This window comes from Lycorma delicatula, chromosome 11 (assembly GCF_047948215.1).
Source record: "Lycorma delicatula isolate Av1 chromosome 11, ASM4794821v1, whole genome shotgun sequence".
NCBI classification, from domain to species: domain Eukaryota; kingdom Metazoa; phylum Arthropoda; class Insecta; order Hemiptera; family Fulgoridae; genus Lycorma; species Lycorma delicatula.
Window position 1 is genome coordinate 82,568,788 of NC_134465.1, and position 19,526 is coordinate 82,588,313.

General features: G+C 28.4%; 1 protein-coding gene across 1 annotated transcript; it reads left to right on the forward strand.

Moving 5' to 3' along the window:
• Nucleotides 1-616: 616 nt before the first annotated feature.
• Nucleotides 617-8,493, forward strand: LOC142331986 (uncharacterized). Its single transcript, XM_075378037.1, has 3 exons — nucleotides 617-709; nucleotides 2,891-3,019; nucleotides 5,367-8,493. The coding sequence occupies exons 1-3, from the start codon at nucleotides 617-619 to the stop codon at nucleotides 5,967-5,969; spliced, it is 825 nt and encodes a 274-aa protein (XP_075234152.1). The 3' UTR covers nucleotides 5,970-8,493.
• Nucleotides 8,494-19,526: the final 11,033 nt, after the last annotated feature.

Below are 19,526 nucleotides of genomic sequence, written 5' to 3' on the forward strand. Positions count from 1 at the left end.
ACAGAATCAAGTCCTAAAACTAGAAGAAAAGAGGATCCTGCCCTACTGATCAAGAATGAAAATTACCAAAAAGCAACCAAAAAAATAACAATCACAGATAAATCGAAGATCCAGTCAACAACAATAAACAAATCGCAGAAGAATTAGCCCCAATAAAATCCTGTACAAAAACATCAATGTTGGAATAGCAAATGTATCAGAACAGTGGAAAAAAATCTACTATTGCTATTAATCCCAAAAATTAGAAATATCCTTCCCAAATCTAGTAAAACAAAGAAAGGAAACCACCTGACCCCTAAGGAGAATAAAGAGACTAATCATTAAGAAACACTGAAGTCAATAGAAGGAACTGGCTATTTCAAGAAAGCTTATGACTGCATCCCTACTAAAAATTCTAAGACACCTTGAACTACTTATCAAATTATAAACATGATAAAACTGACCCTTACAAACAGTGTCAAAGGTAATATTCATAGGTGAGCTCTCAGAACCTTTTGAGATCAAAACAGGATTGCGCCAAGGCAATGAGTTCTTACGACTACTGTTCAACTGTATTTTAGAAATTGTAATTAGGGAATGGCTCAAGCTCTCAAAAAGGTGTCTCCCAAAAGTTAAAATGAGTGGAAAAATTGAAACAAACTGTCCTAGTTTTGCTGGCGACTTGACACTTGTAGCAAATGTCATTGATGAAACTAAATCACGGATATTAGTACTTCAAAACATTACAAATAAAATTGGACCCAAAATTTAGTAACCCAATTTAAATACCTTGGAAAAATAGTAACAAACAATCTAAACAAAAAATCATTTATCTGAATAAGAAGAAAAATCTAGCTGAAGCACAAAAATTAACCTGGTACACTTATAATAAAAATGCCTATAAATAAATACAAAAATAAGACACTAAAACACAGTTATAAAACCATAAACCACTTATTCAGCAAACACTCTTCCACCTGAACGAACAATCAAAGACAGACATGTTCCAGAAGATGGAAAGAAAAAATTGGAAGAACTTGCATTGTGGATAAAATGTATCAGAAAGATGGGCAGTGGTGGGAGTGTGCCAAACAAAATCATGTACAAAGAGTTAGAACCCATTACTGATATGCATAAGAGACAACATCACATTCCCAACAGTTGTATTGTGATTCCTTTCTTATGTTGTTTGCATAACAAACAATACATCTTTTAGGTGCAATTTTTATTCTGCATCGGGAATATACGACAGGAAATGTCATTCTCAGAGTATGACAGAATCATCTCGTACAGAGAGCCTACAATTTTTGGGAGTGACTTTGATGAATTTCAACATTTTGTTCAATAAGGGGCTTCTCAGAATTGAAGAAGAGTGTACTGGACTGTAAAGTTTAAAAAAAAATGTATTAAAATTGTAGCTCCAGCTTTTTAATGTTTTTAGTGAATGGAGTCATATATAATTTATAATTTTCTGTTTAAAAGACCATTAGTCGGTTGCTTTAAACTTTCTTCCCTAGTTTTTTTTTTAAAGTTTGATTTTGGTTTCATGTGAAGCAACTAAAGTACGTCTGGGCACAGTCATGGTAATGTTCTCTGATAGTTTTGATCTCCATTGTACATAAATTTCTGTGGTATAAATAATTGAGCTGCTTGTGTGTGGCTGACTATCACCTTTATTTCAGTGGTAATATCATGTTTATGTAACACTTGTGTATATTTGTTGCATGAAGAAAATATTGCAAAACCTCTTCTTCTCTTTCATTCTTGAGAATGACTAGCGCCATTTTTATTAGTGATGTGTCTAATGTCAGGTCTCGCATTAATAATTCACTTGACAATATTTTATATATATATATAAGCCGATCAGTAATGGGTGTGATAATTTTGAAAAAGTGACAGATCCTTTTGTGACTGAAGGGACCAACCTAATTAAATTAGAAGATCATAAAATCAAACATGAAGCAGTAAGTTAGTTTTACTCGCCCTTTCAGAGTGTATTTAGTGGAGTAGTTATATGAGTGAAACTTTATGTAAGCACTTAATGTTGATTTTTTAATTTGACTTCATTGCATTTTTTTACCATGTTTTGGTTTATTCTTTAGTAATACATGAACTTTCAAGTACGAGGATCATTACAGTTCTGATGTCTTACTAGACTGATTGATATGTACTGCCACATTGGCTAAAAAGATACTGTTCTTTTACCACAATAATGTGTGGGTACACATATCTCTGATAGTAGTTGCAAAACTCAATGATAATTTACACTTTGACAAAGTCATCTGGAAGCATGTGCTGTATTCACCTGACTTGGTTTCAATTAATTATTACCTTCTCCCAAATCTGAAAAAATGGCTCATTGGACAAAGATTTATTTCTAATGATGCAAAGGTGAGAGAACTGCTTATTTCGCAGAGTTGGACAAATCACATCATACTGATAATATAAAAAAAGTTGGAAAATCTGGGTAAATGAAACAAATTGCAAGAGAATTAAGTTGAAAGTTAAAAAAAATTCTTCAAAACCTTCCTGAACAACCGCCATATTTGTTTTAAATTGACTTATAAAATTAATTTTCACAGATTTAAATTTGTGATTAATGTGTTTGCTATTTTGTTATTTTTTGCAACATACACTTTGAGAAAATAAAGTGTATAATATATATATATATATATATATATATATATATATATATGTATATAAAAATAACAATTGTAATATTCTATTAATAGTAAATTCATATAAAAATAAAATTAAATCAGTTTTGTTCTTTTTTGGCCTAATTTTGTCATAATATTTGGATTTTTCTAAAATTTTTAGCAAGATAGATTTTAATGGTGTTTACTACCAAAAACATTTATTGGAAATTAATTAGTTTGTAATTTGTGTTCTTTATCTTTTTTTTAAAAAGGAATCTGAGATCTTATTGAATGATGATGTTTCACCACAGGTTAATCTTAATATGAAAAGCAATGAACTTCGAATAAAAGATTTTCGCACAGTGAAGACAAAAGATGGGATGGTATTTTATCCATGTCGTGTAAGTATTAGCTATTGGCTATTGTAACAAACAAGATTTGTCTCTTCTTAATTTCATTACTATGTATATATTTCAATGTGTTCGTTTTTAACAAAATGTTTGTAATCGTATTTAGTTCATTTTAATTAATATCAGTTTATTGAGATGTTTGTGAATGATAAATGGTCAATGTGTGAGAGCAAAGTGTGTTTTTGAAATTCATTGATGACTGAAATATGTGAATTTTAACCTGTTGATGGAGTTGACATTTTAGTAAGCTTTGGGTGATTTATTGTTAATTGTATTCAGTGTTCATGTTTTAATATTTATCAGGTAGGCAGTTTAAAGTGGACCTGGTAAGACTAAACATGGTTGTGACATAAAATCTTTAAATGAAGACTTAACATATCTACCATATTTTGACAAAAGATATCCGAAGTAATCACCCTGCACAGCTGATGCATCAATGCTAAAGTAATCATATTGAGAGTCACCTGATGCAAACTGTTGTCAATGACTTCAGTTATTTATTGTGAACATTTGCCTTCAGTTATTGATAGTGTAGGACTTGCAACTAGACAAATCGTCTAGTCAGATTTGCACTAGACAAATCATGTTGACAAGGAAAACCACTGTTCTTGAAAATTATTGCACTGAAGCATGAATAGTTTACAACAGACAATAATAGATTAGAGTAGTAATATACACCTCCAATAATAGTGCTAATAGGAGCAGTGTAAAAAGTAACACTCAAATACCTGTAGTTAAGCTCTCTCAGTTTGGTTTTTAAGTTTCTTGCCCTGTGTGGAAATATATATATATATATATATATTAGTGTTTCTTGCATGTGCACCACTTCATCAGATTTATGTACAAGTTTTTTTAAAATGTATTTAATATATTGTTAAAAGAGGATGCTAATTTAGAAGAAGTCAAAAAATTATATATTTTTATTTTGTTTATTATAAAATTATACATTATAAATCATGTTTTCCAGTTTGATCATATATATATATGATATATGATAACATATATATATGTTGTATTTTTTAATAAAAAATTCAACTTGAACAACCCAAGTACAGAATTATAAAGTAAATGAAATGACACTTACCTTATTTTTTATTCCAAAAGCACCTTTACAGGATCCTGCATCATCAGCTGTATATAATATATTTATATAAAATTACATATCAAACATAATAAAAAATTAAAATATTGTAAATAGTTAATTTTAATATTAAAATTTCCATGCAGTGAAAATATCAAGAAATTTAATTTAAATAATACTAGGTAAAGTTTAGACATTTTTCAGATATTTAAACATAAATACAAAAGATTCCTACTTGATCATCTTTCAGACAGAATATGAGGATGACACTTATAAAAGCAGCAACAGATGGCAGCACATTTTTATATAAAAAAAAGAAATAATCATAATTTTTATAAATAGTGTGATTTAAATCCACTCGGTAATGTAAATTGGCTTTCCAGGTTACATAGCGTAAATTTATTCTATTTATTTTATTTTTACTGCATGAAGTACATTAAATTTGACAGAGTGTCTTTAACTATCCTGCACATATGAAAAGTTGTCTCACCACTAAATAAGATATCTAACTATAAATAAGAGTTGTAACTTGTATTCTTGCAAACTGAGTGCTTATGGTAATGTTGTGAACAGTAGAAAGAGATATTTGCAGTCCATAACTAGGTCGCCTAATAAAGTTAATGGGACGGGCAGTGAATGCGTCGCTTACTTGATCCATAGCCTCATCACAACTGTAACCTTTGATGATTTCTGTCTCTTAAAGTCATACCTTTGAGGACATTAAACTTTGACGTAAAAGAATTGATATTCCATTCAGTTTGTACAAGCTGTTAAACATGTGTACATGATTGAAACTCCATTAACTAAATCATGCACTGAATGGTTTTTGTGGGATCCACATCTTGATGGACTACAATCGCATTGGAGTCAGCCTGTCTGCACATCATACGCATATTCTACTGAATATTGAAAGTACACTGAACAATTCTTGGAGATTTATGCTATCATTTGAGTCTACTAAGAAGTTAGGACTGATTTTCTAAATATAGGCTATTTATTTTGGATACCTTTAGCCCAGACAATCTGTAAAGTTTCAGCTGTGTGTATAGATATGCAATAGGATAAGTAAAGTTTGTTATTACGTTAAACTTTACTTGTGAATCATTAAATAATATTCCAAACGATGTTTATTTTGAATATATGTTTAAAATATTCAGTTTTTTATCCATATTTTGCAAAATAGAATCATGTTATTTTAATGGAAATAATTTTACATGAATTCATAATTACTTTTTAACTGTTGTTTTAATTTTACAGGTTGTTATTGATAAATTAACCATCACTGCAAGTACTAAGAATTGTAAGAGATGTGTAAATAATTCGGTATATGATGGAATTATAAAACAAAAATCCAGAGAATGTAATTGTGCGAATGGCGATGTAAGAACAGAAAATTTAGTCAAGGATATAAGTAGTGAAAATGAGTTACCTCAGCAGAAAGGAAAGAAATTGGTTTGTGAATATTGCAATGAAAGATTCAGATGTAAATGTTATTTAAAGAGGGACATTAACTTTCATGCTAAAGAGAAAGAAAATAATTCTTACTCTTGTCAAAAGTCTCTTATTCTTGAAAATAAGTTAAAAACACAACTTATTACGGACAAAGAAGAGAAAAATTATGTTTGTAACTTTTGTCAAAAGTCATTTAATCACAAAAGCAATTTAATAATACATCTTAATATTCATACAAAAGAGAAGAATTATATTTGTAACTTTTGTCAAAAGTCATTTAATCGCAAAAGTAATTTAGAAAGACATCTTAATATTCATACAAAAGATAAGAATTATATTTGTAAGTTTTGTCAAAAGTCATTTAATCACAAAAGCAATTTAAAAAAACATCTTAATATTCATAACTAATTAGAAAAATTTCTGTTTGTAACCTTTGTCAAAAATCTTTCAATGAGTTATAGTTCAAAAAGATATGTTAGTATCCATATTAGAGAATTGTTATGACCTTTAAAAATCTTATAGTAAGAAAATATATTATGGGAAAAAATGAATATAATTTTTTCAAGTGTGCATAATTTAAAACAACTATAACAAATTTTATCCACGTAAAGATAAGGAAAACCAATCAGTGTAGGTATTGTTCAACATTGTGGTCCTTGGTAAGGGATAATTATTGAAGAAATTATCTGAAGTCGAAACTTGAACAGTTTTATGATAGGTAAACAAAAAATTAACGTTTGGCTAGTTATAGCTACAAAGTACATTTTTAATAATTTTATTACCACTGTAGTAGCACTGCCACTATTAGGTATTGCATCAGAGGATTAAGTAAAATGGCAGTTTTGTAGCCATGGTATTTGTGAAAAATACGATTCCTGACCGGGATTTGAATCCAAGACATCTAGATGAAAACTGAATCATTACCACTGACTCCAAGGCTACAGACGACCTAAAAAAGAGTTTAGATTTATGTATTACTCTAGAATATAATATGCACGTGATGATGAATATATTAACCCCAGAACCACGTATTATGCCAGTCAGATAACTTGGTTGGTGCTGGAAATTCTACCATTTCAGAAAAGGTGGTACAGAAAAAACATTTGTGAAGTTCACAAGTGAGACTTATACAAATCACACATTACATGTGTTTTTCTCAAATTCATTTTCACAAATTACGTTGATCTTGCATGAATTTAAAACCTCATTCTGATTTTGTATTTAAGTTTACTCGCATATTAAAAACAAATGGGAGGATTCCTGAACCTGTTGTCATTATTGACCTCAAAAACTTCATTTTTAATTTTTTATCAACATGTAAAAGAATGACTGCCTCTTTCATGTGTCAATTTCTTAAAAAATTTTTCTTATCTTATCTCCTTGTTGTGAGTTATTTTCCTCATTGTTTTACACACTAAAATGGTTAAAAGTGCTCATAACCTTGAATATAAACAGAAACTAACATTTTGAAATACATGTCTCAAATCGTTGTTAATATTCCTATTATATTCTCAAATATATTCTATTCACAATAGAAAATAGTTTTGGAAAGTATAGGAGCTGCAAAGTTAAACAATAGAGGGCAGAGATTTGAGATGCCAGGTCTCTTACCATACTTTGAAATTCGATCGACTTCTGTACCACTTTAACTCTTTACTGCTATTATTATATTAATGCTATTGTCGGTTCACAGCTGACCCAAAAATTGAAATTCTCACAATATTAAATTTTTTTTTTGGTTGACAAAATTATTGACCGTATTTGCAATGCAAAAACATACAAAGGTGGCTTTTTAGTGGTTTTATATAAAATTTAATTAGATTACCTGATTGTAGCATGTAAAACATCAAATTACTTAATATACATTATTTCAAATATCTATCATTGCATTTAAGAAATAAAATATTCAACATAATGTTTAGAATATATATAAATTAATAAAACTAATTGATCTAAATATGTGATATATGTATGAAAATTACAAACGTGTTTTTTGATAAAAAGATTAAAAGTTTTTTACCCGTATTATAAAATAAACAAAGTAATTAAAAAATTAAATAATCGAAAAATCTTCTATGTATCATGAAATTTGAAAATGTCTGATTCTTGAATGAAATGTATTTGTAACAATAAATTGTGATATTTCAAAACTAACTGGAGACAAATATGTATTGAAAAATTTTAAATGAAGAAAAAAATTATTAATTTTATTCAAGTTCTTCATTTTTGCAACTATTTCTTCTGATTTTATTTGTACTTGCATACATGGTCTCACACTCACTACAGACGTTGAGATGTTTGTTGTCATTGATTGATGGGCACATATGACATCACCTGTGTTTTTTCTGTAGCAATTCAGGTTTGATCTTTCCTTTTTTAATTTTTAATACATTTCTAATAATAAAGTCAGCGATGTTGAAAGTCTGGATTCTTCAAGTCAACATCTCATATGAGTTAAATATATGTCCATATTTTCAGGGCTTATTTTTCATGAACATTCAAAAGGTGCATAGATCCTGAAAACTGACAAGCATCTTTTCTAATAATAAACGCCAAGTATATTGGTTTGTTTTTCTTTAATCTTCCTTCTATTAAATAAAAAAAGTGAACATTTCACACTATTGTGAGGAAACTACCGTTATACAAGTTAATAATTGAAGAGTAATGAAATCACAGTCAAATTCCATAAAGTCTCCTTCCTTTCTCATCATTATAATTAAATTCTCTTTACAAAACCACATATTATAAATATTTACATTTTTTTGCGCTTTGTAAAAATAAATTTAACATCTAATTACATTTTCTCAACAGAATTAAGAGAATTATATTATTACAACACTTGAAATTTCAAATAGAATTTCAAACAAAAATAGTTACAAATTTTAAGTTACTTAAAAAAAAAGGGGATAGCAAGTTGAAAATTTTAACTAATAGCGACACTAATATGCAATTTAATTTTAAAATGGAATTTTTTAACATTATTGTTTAAATTTCATATAAGAAATCTTACAGTAAAAATTTCTACTCTGATGTTTACAAAAAGACCACTAATTTCATTCCAGTCTTTCTGTTTTAACAAAAGAAAAAGTATATAAAGAAAAAAAATATTTTTTTATTTCAATAAAATAATATAAAACAGTTGAAAAAAATTTGTTTAATATTCAAAAAAATATATTTTTATAACTTCAATTATTAACATTTGTAATTATACATTTTTCTTAAATACACATGTAAAGTTTGCCTACTTATACATTACTGTTTGGGTATGTGTATCTGAATTACATTTTTTAATTTATTAATTTACACTTTGTGTGTATGAAGCATTAGTTGAATTCATTATGAAAAAAATTGACTTCTTGTGATTAGATTTTTCTTTAAATGCCATCATTGTTGTGGTTTCAAGTCTAAAACCAAATAGATTAGCAAACAATACCTTTTCTAGTAGTACTTGTCTTTTATATAATTCAAAAATATTATAAATTATTTAGGACTACGAGCATAATTAAAGGAATTTAATTTATGAGATCAATGTTTAAAGAATAATTGTTTTGGTAGTAATCTTTGATTTCTATTGAAGAGCTTTAACATTAAAAAAATTAAAAATAATAATTTGGTTCATAATTACATTTTTGTGATATTATAGTTGATATTAAGTGAAGCATATTAATTTTAGAATATATTTACGGTATTATAAAATTTTTAAAAAGCTTTTAAAGTATTGTATTAATTTTTTTTAAAGCTTTCCATGCAACCTTACTTACACAGTAAAACAAATTAACAAAAAGGATAATACATGAAACGTGAATAACAAAATAATACCAAAATTTTTAATATACTTATTAAGTAAATTAATTTTTTTTAGAAGCAACAGTATCCAGTCTAGTACATTCTTAACATTTCCTAAGACATGCTGTAAGTCCCTCAGCAATTTAAATTTCCAATGTAAGGCCGCATAGCATATATCGTACACAAGAATGTGGTGCACAGTCAAATGGCAGTCGCATCGGATGCACAGTGGTGCACTCTCCACTGACATCAGGTGTACATGAGTAGCTCTGGTATTTCCTAATTGTAATAGACACAGCACCACCTTCTCTTGATGAATTTTCCTCCATGAAGAGTCCCATGGTAACACTGTGTCTTATGTATTGGAGTTTATTATCTGCTGTAATAGTCCAATAATCTTGCCACCTTCTTTGAAGAGTATGTTTAATGGAATTAATGCAATCGGTAGTTGTAACTCGAGTGGTGAAAGATGGTTGGTTACATGCACCTTTAGCAGCAGAATCTGCATTTGTTACCCAGGAATCCCACATTGCTAGGGACCCAGTAGAAATTCATCTGTGTGTTGTGACGATTTAATTCAGCGATTGTATTATGAATTTCGATGACAATAGGATGTCTGGAATACAAATCCTCTAAAGCTTGGAGAGCACTACACAAATCGCTGAAATAAATTCAACGGAAATATCCATTTTGACTATCCCTGAATCCATTTTGACTAGTTTTGGCATGATGTTTGTACGTACCTATGTATGTATGTAAGTACATATTTCGTGTAGCTCAAAAACGGTTATCCGTAGGATGTTGAAGTTTTGGTTTAGGACTGTTGTAACATCTAGTTGTGCAAGGGGAAGGTACATCGGTTCAAATCAGACTTAATCTCCTTTTTTAATAATTTAAATATATTGATTTATTAATAGTTATTGTAAAAAAATGTTTACTGTAAACAATAATTCAATAATAACAATAAAAAAAAAAAATATGAAAAGATATAAGTTATTAATGAAATAAAATTTTATGTACTTTTCATATTAAAAAAATGTGTAAATGTAATTTAATAGGCGTACATGGAAGTCATGTGTTGTCCACATCAGATTTTTTTTACTTTTAAAAGTTTTCTCACGTGAAAAACATCATAGAACTGGTATGCATCTAAATAGCTTTGTTAATGCTTAGGAAAGTACAAGAAACTAGACAAACAATTTTTTAACATTAAAACTCACTAGGTTTAAAGAACGTAATGGTTAATAGTTAATAGTTTTGGGCTAATAAAAATAATCACATTTCTTCATAATTTTTTTTATTAAACTTAATAATAAATCTTTGTTAAGAATTTTTTGATAACATTATAAATATGTAATTTTGATTTGTACATTATTCTTATCACATTTATTTTAAATAACCAATAAAAAACTATAGTAAGTAATATTATAAACCTTTTTTGGTACTTAATTATTGAGGTAGAACACCACTAATTTACAAAGATTATTATTTTAATTATGGTAAATCTAACAATAAACAACTCGATTTTAAACCTTGTTCTGACTTTTTCTTACCTGTACAATATTTTTTTTTTAATTTAGTTTTTTAAAACTCCTTAAAAAAAAAAGAATTTTCTAAACCCTTCTACACACATAAATACTTCAATCAGTCATTGTTTTCCAATCTCAATTTTCCAATAACGAGGTTTCATCTAATCTGGACAAAAAGCACAATTCAAGAATCTTTTCTAGTTTACTGTAAGAAGTATGGAAAATGTGAGATAATGTTAAACATATTTAAAAGATATTTATTTATATTCATGTTTTTAGAAGATTAACAATGTTGATATATTTTCCACATCATGAATTTTTATTTATTATTTTCTAAAAACGTTTTTCGATATTAACTTTCCATATTTATATCCATTCAAGAACGGAAACCACTTAACTGTGAACATGTACAGCATCATTGTATCTAATACTCAAAAGCTTATGCAAAATATTTGTGAATTATAAAATATATAAACCATTTATAAAAATGTTTTTTTACAAATATATATTATAATAATTTATAATTAATTGTAGTTATAAAATAATATATTTATTTACCAGTAGTAAAATGTTATGATTTTTACAAGCATATATCTGTAATATGCTGCTGTCTTCAAAGGTTTGGTAATGATGAGCCAACAAACCTACACTGCATACCACAAATCTATGCAGCTCATCAAAACAATCATGTTTCTGACTGGTAAAACACTTTTAAATGTATTAGTTCAATCTATCCCAGAGAATTTTGTTTTAAAAATATATTCTATCATTACTTTTTTCATGTATCTCAGTGTTAGTTTTATGGTATGTAACTGATTGATCTATCCTTGCACTATTTCAATATGTGTTTATATTTTCCATTTTTTATGTAGATGAGTCATTCTTCTGAATTTTAAAACACTTTAAAAGTTACTGGTAATGACGTGTCCCATGAAATAATTCTAAAGGTTGAATTTGAGTATTCAGACAGATTTAAAAAAAATAAATGTCAAATTTAAATTAATTACATTACAGTTTAATTTAAAATGAAAGCTGTAAAAATTTCACCTGTCTCTGATGTTACATTCACTTAATATCAAACTTCTGGAAGTGCTGAGTGTTAAGCCAATTTTCTCTTTCTGTTTAGTTTCCGGAACCACCGTAAGGTATTATACTTAGAGGATGATATGTATGAATATAAATGAAGTGTAGTCTTGTACAGTCTCAGGTCAACCATTCCTGAAGTGTGTGGTTAATTGAAATCCAGCCACCAAAGAACACCCGTTTCCACGATCTAGTATTCAAATCCGTTCAAAAGTCTACTAGGATTTGAACCTTAGAACTCTCGACTTCAAAATCAGCTGATTTGTGATGACAAGTTAATCGCTAGACCAACCTGCTGGGTTGGTATGCCAATTTGAAGAGCTCAGACTGTACACATTCAAAAAAGATTTTAAGAAAAACCAGCTTTCTGAATAAACAACATATTGATAAAACTTTTCAAACGCATTATGAACAACAATCATCCTTCAAAATCGCTGAACACTGTTAACATAAGGCATAAAGCTTGGCACTTCCAGCGCAGCCTCTGAATAAACTTGATTTAGTGTTGAAGCTAGGTCAGACTCAGATCAAGTTTTATACCTTTGACCTTGAAGTAAAATATTTGTTAATATAATATAACTGTTCCACAAACCAATCCTGAATCAAATATGTGATAGAAAAGGCCATGTTGAATTAATAATTTGTTATCCAATAATTTTCTTTACAACATTACAGCATAATATGCTAACTTTAGCACATGAATTTTCAGCAGATACGCTTATTAATATATTAATATTCAAGATAACGCTTTATAATTCTCGAGATCTGAAAACACTTAAGGAAGTAATGTTGAATAATCATTATATGAAGAATTATTTTACTTCTGGTCTAAATATCTCATCTTCAGTTTGAATTTGTTTTTTCTTAGAAAAATTTTCTCTTTACGCAAGATAAAACTCAACCAGTTCTTTTTTACTACTTGCATCTTTCATCATGTCAAACCATTTTATATGAAAAACCAAACAGGATCTGTTAAGAACTAAGGTATTTTAATAAGTGCTTGTTATATTACTTACTTCTTATTACCATACGTAGATGTTATAATTAATAAAGTTAAATAAAATACTTGCCTTACTAGTTTTACTTTACATCTAATTTTTATCAGTTAATTAAAATAATAAACCCAAAATGTTGTATTATCAGTACATCTGAATGTACATGTTACTTATGCTGTTTATTTTCTTTGAAGTACTTGACTCTATCATTTCAGGTTCAGTTGGCCTAAGACTGAATAAGATCAAATGCTGAACTGAATTGGGCCTATAGTTTGTTTTCAGGTCGTATAATTATGTAATAAATAAAATTTAGTTTGATATTACTACTTTTCTTTCACAGAACATCTACTCAGGCATCTATGAAGAACTGGGTAATTATTTTTAGTTAAAATTAATAATAAAAAAAGTAATATTGTATTCTAAATTCATCACTGTACTATTTTTAAAAGACAAAACAAATAATTGAGTACTTGTATAGCATTATAAAATCAAATAAGAAATAACCTTTGAAAGCAAAATGTCAACTAAATAATAAGGGAATTAAATTTTCTATCTCTAAAACCATTAGAAATTCTTATTTATAGTTAATAAAAAGGGATTTTAAAATTGATGGAACAAAAATAATTTCATGTATCCCTTGCATTTCTACCCTTAATACATCTATATCACACCAGACATACCCAAAACATATTGAAACATTTTAATCATTAACAGAAGGTGAAAATCATAATACTTTAACATTATTAAGTATTAAACAACTTGTTTTCAAATTAATCTATAAATTTTGAATGATACAACTACTTTTGTAAAAGAGATCTTGCAGCAGCAGCAAACATACTAATCACAGATATGCATATGTGATATTATCTACTGGAAATACTTAAAAAAATCTTTATATGGAGCTAAGCATTCTAATATCGACATCAGCAACAAACTTAATCGAGTAAGATGTAAGGACATATAAAAGAGACACAAATCAGTGTGGCAGATTCAGTTATTAGCATTGAAAATTAAAAAAAATTACACTTCTTTCTATAGTTGCGAATTCAATGAGGTAAAATTTATTAATTTAAAAGTGAACATTTTTGTTAAATAACTTTTGTGCTGTAGGTTGGGAAATGACATTGATACTGCCATACTCAAGATGAGATTTTACCTATGGCTTGTACAACAGATTTTATGCAAATTTCATTCGAATACCGATGAATTTAATTATTCTTTAAAGAATAATAATTAAGTTTTCAACAGTAGTCCAAGTAATATTAAAAGTAATTTAAAATAATACTGAAAACATGATCAATCAATGTAGATATTAGTGGCAAATCTACGCTTTTTTAAACAATTTATCAAGATTGTATTGTATACTATTTTTTGGTTTCATTTCTGTTATCTTTAAGTAAAAAATCTTTCTACATAAGTAAAAAATGAGTTCTTGAAAATTATACTATTTCTTTTGCTATTAAATATGGTTCTATAGTACTGTTGTATACCAATACCACAATTTTTGTAAATGGATAGTGCAAGGTTGTTTTTATTCTGTTCATACAAAGAATTTGATAATATTTACCAGAAATAGATAGACAACACTTTTATTAGATTCGGAAATTTTTTTTTTAGCCATTATCCTTTATAAGTATGCAGGTAAATGAAAATATTCTCAATAGCTGAAAAACAAGTTGATCATTCAAGTCAAGCTGACTTTGATCAGTGAATTTTCTTTTTCTGGCATAGTGATAAGCGTTGAAAGAGGAAAATACAACTAATTAACAGTATCCTATGAACTATTGAGTGAGTGAAGTGAAGCAATAGCTGAGCAAAATTATCTGCAGTGCTTTTGTCCGTGAAATCCATAATAATAATTAAACAATATATACATTTTTTTATAAAACAATGAACGAAAATACATTTTTATAATAAAGTAAATTTGGTTGGTTATAAAAATGTTATAACTTCATACTGTTCTGAGACATGATTGTCTTTGTGACCATCATCTGCGACTGGTGCTGCTTTCTCATCCTGGTGTCAGCTGACATTACTGCCAGTAATTTTTTTGAAGTTAGGCCAACTAAATATACATTTTTTAGTTAGATCAAAATTAACTTACCTACTTTTTTTAAATTGGAAGATTTAAGCAGATTACTAACTGTTATTTACTTAAAAAGATTTATTTTTTTGATGACTTTATTAACAACTAACTGCATTAGAAGATTTTTTTTTTAATTTTATGCTATTACCAACAAAACTTTGCCTATCTTTATGCTGAAAATTAAAGCATTTTATACTTTGCCTATCTTTATTATTTTTCTATCATTCAGTTGGCTAAAAAAATAAACAATTTTAAAGAAACTTGCAGACTGTTTTTATTTTAACCAATTCTGAGCAATATCATAAAAATTGAAATACTTTTAAAACTCTTAATTTCAAAATTCCACTGTTCTTGTGGTGAAAAATTGTTTTTCATTTTTTTCTTGCTCATGGTAAATTATAATAAAAGTCATAAATTTTTACATGAGTAATGTAAATCCATTTCTTTCACCAAAAGTCTCTTAAAATATTGAGTAGGTGCCCTCCCCGTAAACTGATAATTCCTGAATAATCACATTTTTTATGAGGAAATATGACAGTGGTTTAAGGTACGCTTTACTGAATTTAAAAATGGGAACTAATTGAGATACATTCATACTTATGTCAAAATTACTTACCAATAACTAAGCTCAAACTGTATCCGATTGGCACTTGGCACCAAAGTAAACCAGATGTGAAAAATATTTCACAGATGGCACTATGTAACCCCCTCCAACCCATGTTGCTAAAAAAGTAATAACAATTAAGGCAATAAATAAAATTCATTTATTAGTCTGTACAACTTACATTTATTTATGTAGATTTAGGCTTAATATTTGAATTATTTTGTATTAAATTATAAAAATTCAATAGCAATTACAGCTTATTGCATTAATAGCAGTTATAAATAATATAAAAAATTAATTGGATTATAAGCTTTTAATATCATAAAAATCATTCACAAAACATACAACTTTCTTAAAACTAGCTAAATTAGTTAAAATGTTTTTGCAACATTTTTCAAAAACTCATCTAAGAGTTACTGCTGCATTTAACTATATTTAATGGAAACAATTATATTAACTTTGAGTATAAAAATATTTAAGTAACAAAAGATAAGTAGAATATATGTGTCCTGTTGACTTGTGTCGATGATTTATAAATTATTACCTGAGATTGATCGCTTTTTTTTTTAGCCATTTATCAGCAACATTCGGGACTGGTATATGAAAACAAGTTGCCCTTGAATCTGACAAGGCAACAGTAACTAATTTTATCAAAGAGACCAATCCTATAAAAAAAACAGTAATTTGTGGCGTCACAAGATAAGTAGAGAAGGGAATGTTAAAAATCCTGGGATCGGGTGAATCGGTATTCGAATGAAATTTGCATAAAATCTGTTGTACAAGCCATAGGTAAAATCTCATCTTGAGTATGGCAGTATCAATGTCATTTCCTAACCTACAGCACAAAAGTTATTTAACAAAAATCTTCACTTTTAAATTAATAAATTTTACCTCATTGAATTCGCAACTATAGAAATAAGTGTAATTTTTTTTAATTTTCAATGCTAATAACTGAATCTGCCACACTGATTTGTGTCTCTTTTATATGTCCTTTCATCTTACTCGATTAAGTTTGTTGCTGATGTCGATATTAGAATGCTTAGCTCCATATAAAGATTTCTTAAAGTATTTCCAGTAGATAATATCACATATGCATATCTGTGATTAGTATGTTTGCTGCTGCTGCTGCAAGATCTCTTTTACAAAAGTAGTTGTATCATTCAAAATTTGCAGTCTAATGCAGTGAGTGCTTCAGTATACTAGTTCTAATGCTGATTTTATCTGCCTTTTTATCTTAATCAGAATCATTCACACCGTCAAAAGTTTATTTTATGGATTTTGCAATTTAATTGTATAAGCTAGAACCCTGCTCCACCAGTATCATTTTCTTGATAGTCTTTCTATCACAGTGTTCCAACCGAGGAATTGAATGAAATAAATAGCTGAAAATAAAAATGAATAAATTATCTATTATTATTTAATAATTATTTTTTCTTCATGCACTTCAGTTAGATTGTTTAAATAATTAAGGTTTTAATTTATTTAAACTATCATAAAATTATACATGAATTTCATGGATAAAGCGTTCCAAGGATAAAGTTGTTTTCATAAAATCCAGCACGATAAACATGTCAAACCAACAATTGGGATTATTGACATTTTTCTGTTTATTAAAAATAAGCTAAATTCAAACGAGTAAAGATGTTTAAATACAATCTTATGTTTTATGATATTCTTTGCACTCCTGTTATGTCCCTTTATTTTTTTTTTTTTTGCCATTTCCTATAATTATTATGTATAATACTTTTCTCAGAAACAATCACTGTTTCTAAACAGAAAAGGTTTATATTTTGTTGCTTTACACTATCAGTTTCACTTTTACTCACGGTTATGATTCTTGTTTGTCATCTAATATAAATGACTAGTCCCTAGTTGGGTACAGTGTGATATCAGTTATAGAAATGGACCGTTTCAGTGCAATTGATGCTCTGTATGGAAATACGCAACAGTATATTCAGTTTAATAAAGAAGGCAGTGAAAAACTCAAACTCTAGTGTATCATTTTCCGGTCATGAGATGTATGTTGTTCTTGTGAACACGTTTGATTTAGATTATTTGCCCATTCCCCCGCTTTTAATTTCACATTTAATGAAAATTCTAAAAATGTTATGTGAAAATTTCAACTTTATAGTTTTTATAGAATCAAAATGGCGGCTTTCAAATAAAAACATTTTTTATTCATTATAAAATAACTGGGAAAAATGATTAAAAACAGGTGATAATTAAACACAGATAATTATGCACGGTTATGACTAATTATTAACTTGTTTTATTCAATTTCAACACCCATTTAACAGTACATCATCTCTGTTTAAATCTTTTTACCGACTATTTTATAATTAATAAAAATATTGATTTATCTGCAATCGATGTTTCTATTTGAAAGCCACAATTTTGTTTCTATAAATCCTATAGAAATTTTCACAAACATTTTTAGAACCTTCATTAAAAAGTTGATAAATTTTTAATAGAATTTGTGGGGAACGGGCAAGTGATACTAAATTAAAAGCGTATCTTTGGGGTACATGTTGTAAAACATTCATATAATTATTAAAAAATATAACCCTGATATTTTCAATTTTGGGCAAGCTTTGGAGGTGTAAAATTAGTTACAAAATCTAGCTCATTGGGTTTGATAATTTCACTGGAGCCATATTGCGCTCTCAGTTGTGCATATCTTGTCTCAGACAGATCACTCAAGCAAGTCACTTTTCTTATTTAATTACAATAAATGTGCTATCAGACATTTCTGTTTATAAAAGGAGGTATGTATGTAAGTATGTAGACCGATATAATTTATCGATTCATTAATAATACAGATTCCAAGCAAGTTAATTTAAAAAAATGACTAACACACTGTAACATAAGTATATGTAATTTGTCAGTTAGGAGTGAAATTTTATGGCCTAACTGAAAGCTAGGAATTATTTTTTAAATTATAGAGTAGGAATACACATACCTGAAAATTAAGAGGATAATTTCATTTACTAGTTATTGTTATATATTTGTTATTTAAGGTGTTTATTTTTTGTATTTTTACGGGCATCAACTACTAAGATCCATTAGCCATCGTCACATTCTTTAAAAAGATGTTAGTATCACCATCAGGATCGACATATGTAAGGGTGTAAAGGGCCCTTATATTTTATTTAAAAGCACAAACTTCACAAAAACATTAAGACACAAACACAACACTTACAGGGTGTAAAGGGCCCCGATCTTAAAAATTGAGACAAAATTCTCAACGAACATGAAAATAAAAATATATATCTATACAATACCATTTCCTTCTTCTACCTGTCTCGTTTATTAATTTGTTTAAGCACTCGAACCGCTGTTAAGCAGTATATAAGTCGTGGCAGTTGACTCCATATAAACAGGCTACAAACATGCATTGCACCCTCAGTCCACCCTTGAGGGTCCCCCATGACATCATTGGACACACCCCGACTCACTGCTCTTGAATGCAGACAAGCCAGGGTGGCCTAGGTAAGAGGGCTACCTCCCGTCTCTATATGTGCCACGCTTCAAGACTCCCATAGAGACTTTTTAACAGCTTTAAATTTTTCACTTTTACAGAATTCTAACAAGTCCACTGTCGTGTAAAAATGCAACTGTATTTTCTTCATTTCCATTATCCAGATCGGTAGTAATATTATTTTTACGACGGAACCTCTTTCTGAGGTCCTCATATATGGTACAATCTTTTATTAGATGCTTGATTGTCAGTGTTTTATTACAAACACCGCACATTGCTCTCACTTCGCCGGTTAACAAATATGAATTTGTTAATCGCGTGTGACCGATTCTAGGTCTGGTCACCGCTACTTGTTCTTCACGGCGAGTCAACTTAAAGTCGCTTTTCCATATATATGGAGAAAT

Coding starts and splice junctions, on each gene's coding strand:
- LOC142331986 (XM_075378037.1), top strand. CDS start 617: ATGAGTGGAAAAATTGAAACAAACTGTCCTAGTTTTGCTGGCGACTTG. Junction 710..2,890: donor AAACTAAATCACGGATATTA/GTACTTCAAAAC, acceptor TTTTTTAAAAAG/GAATCTGAGATCTTATTGAA. Junction 3,020..5,366: donor TGGTATTTTATCCATGTCGT/GTAAGTATTAGC, acceptor TTAATTTTACAG/GTTGTTATTGATAAATTAAC.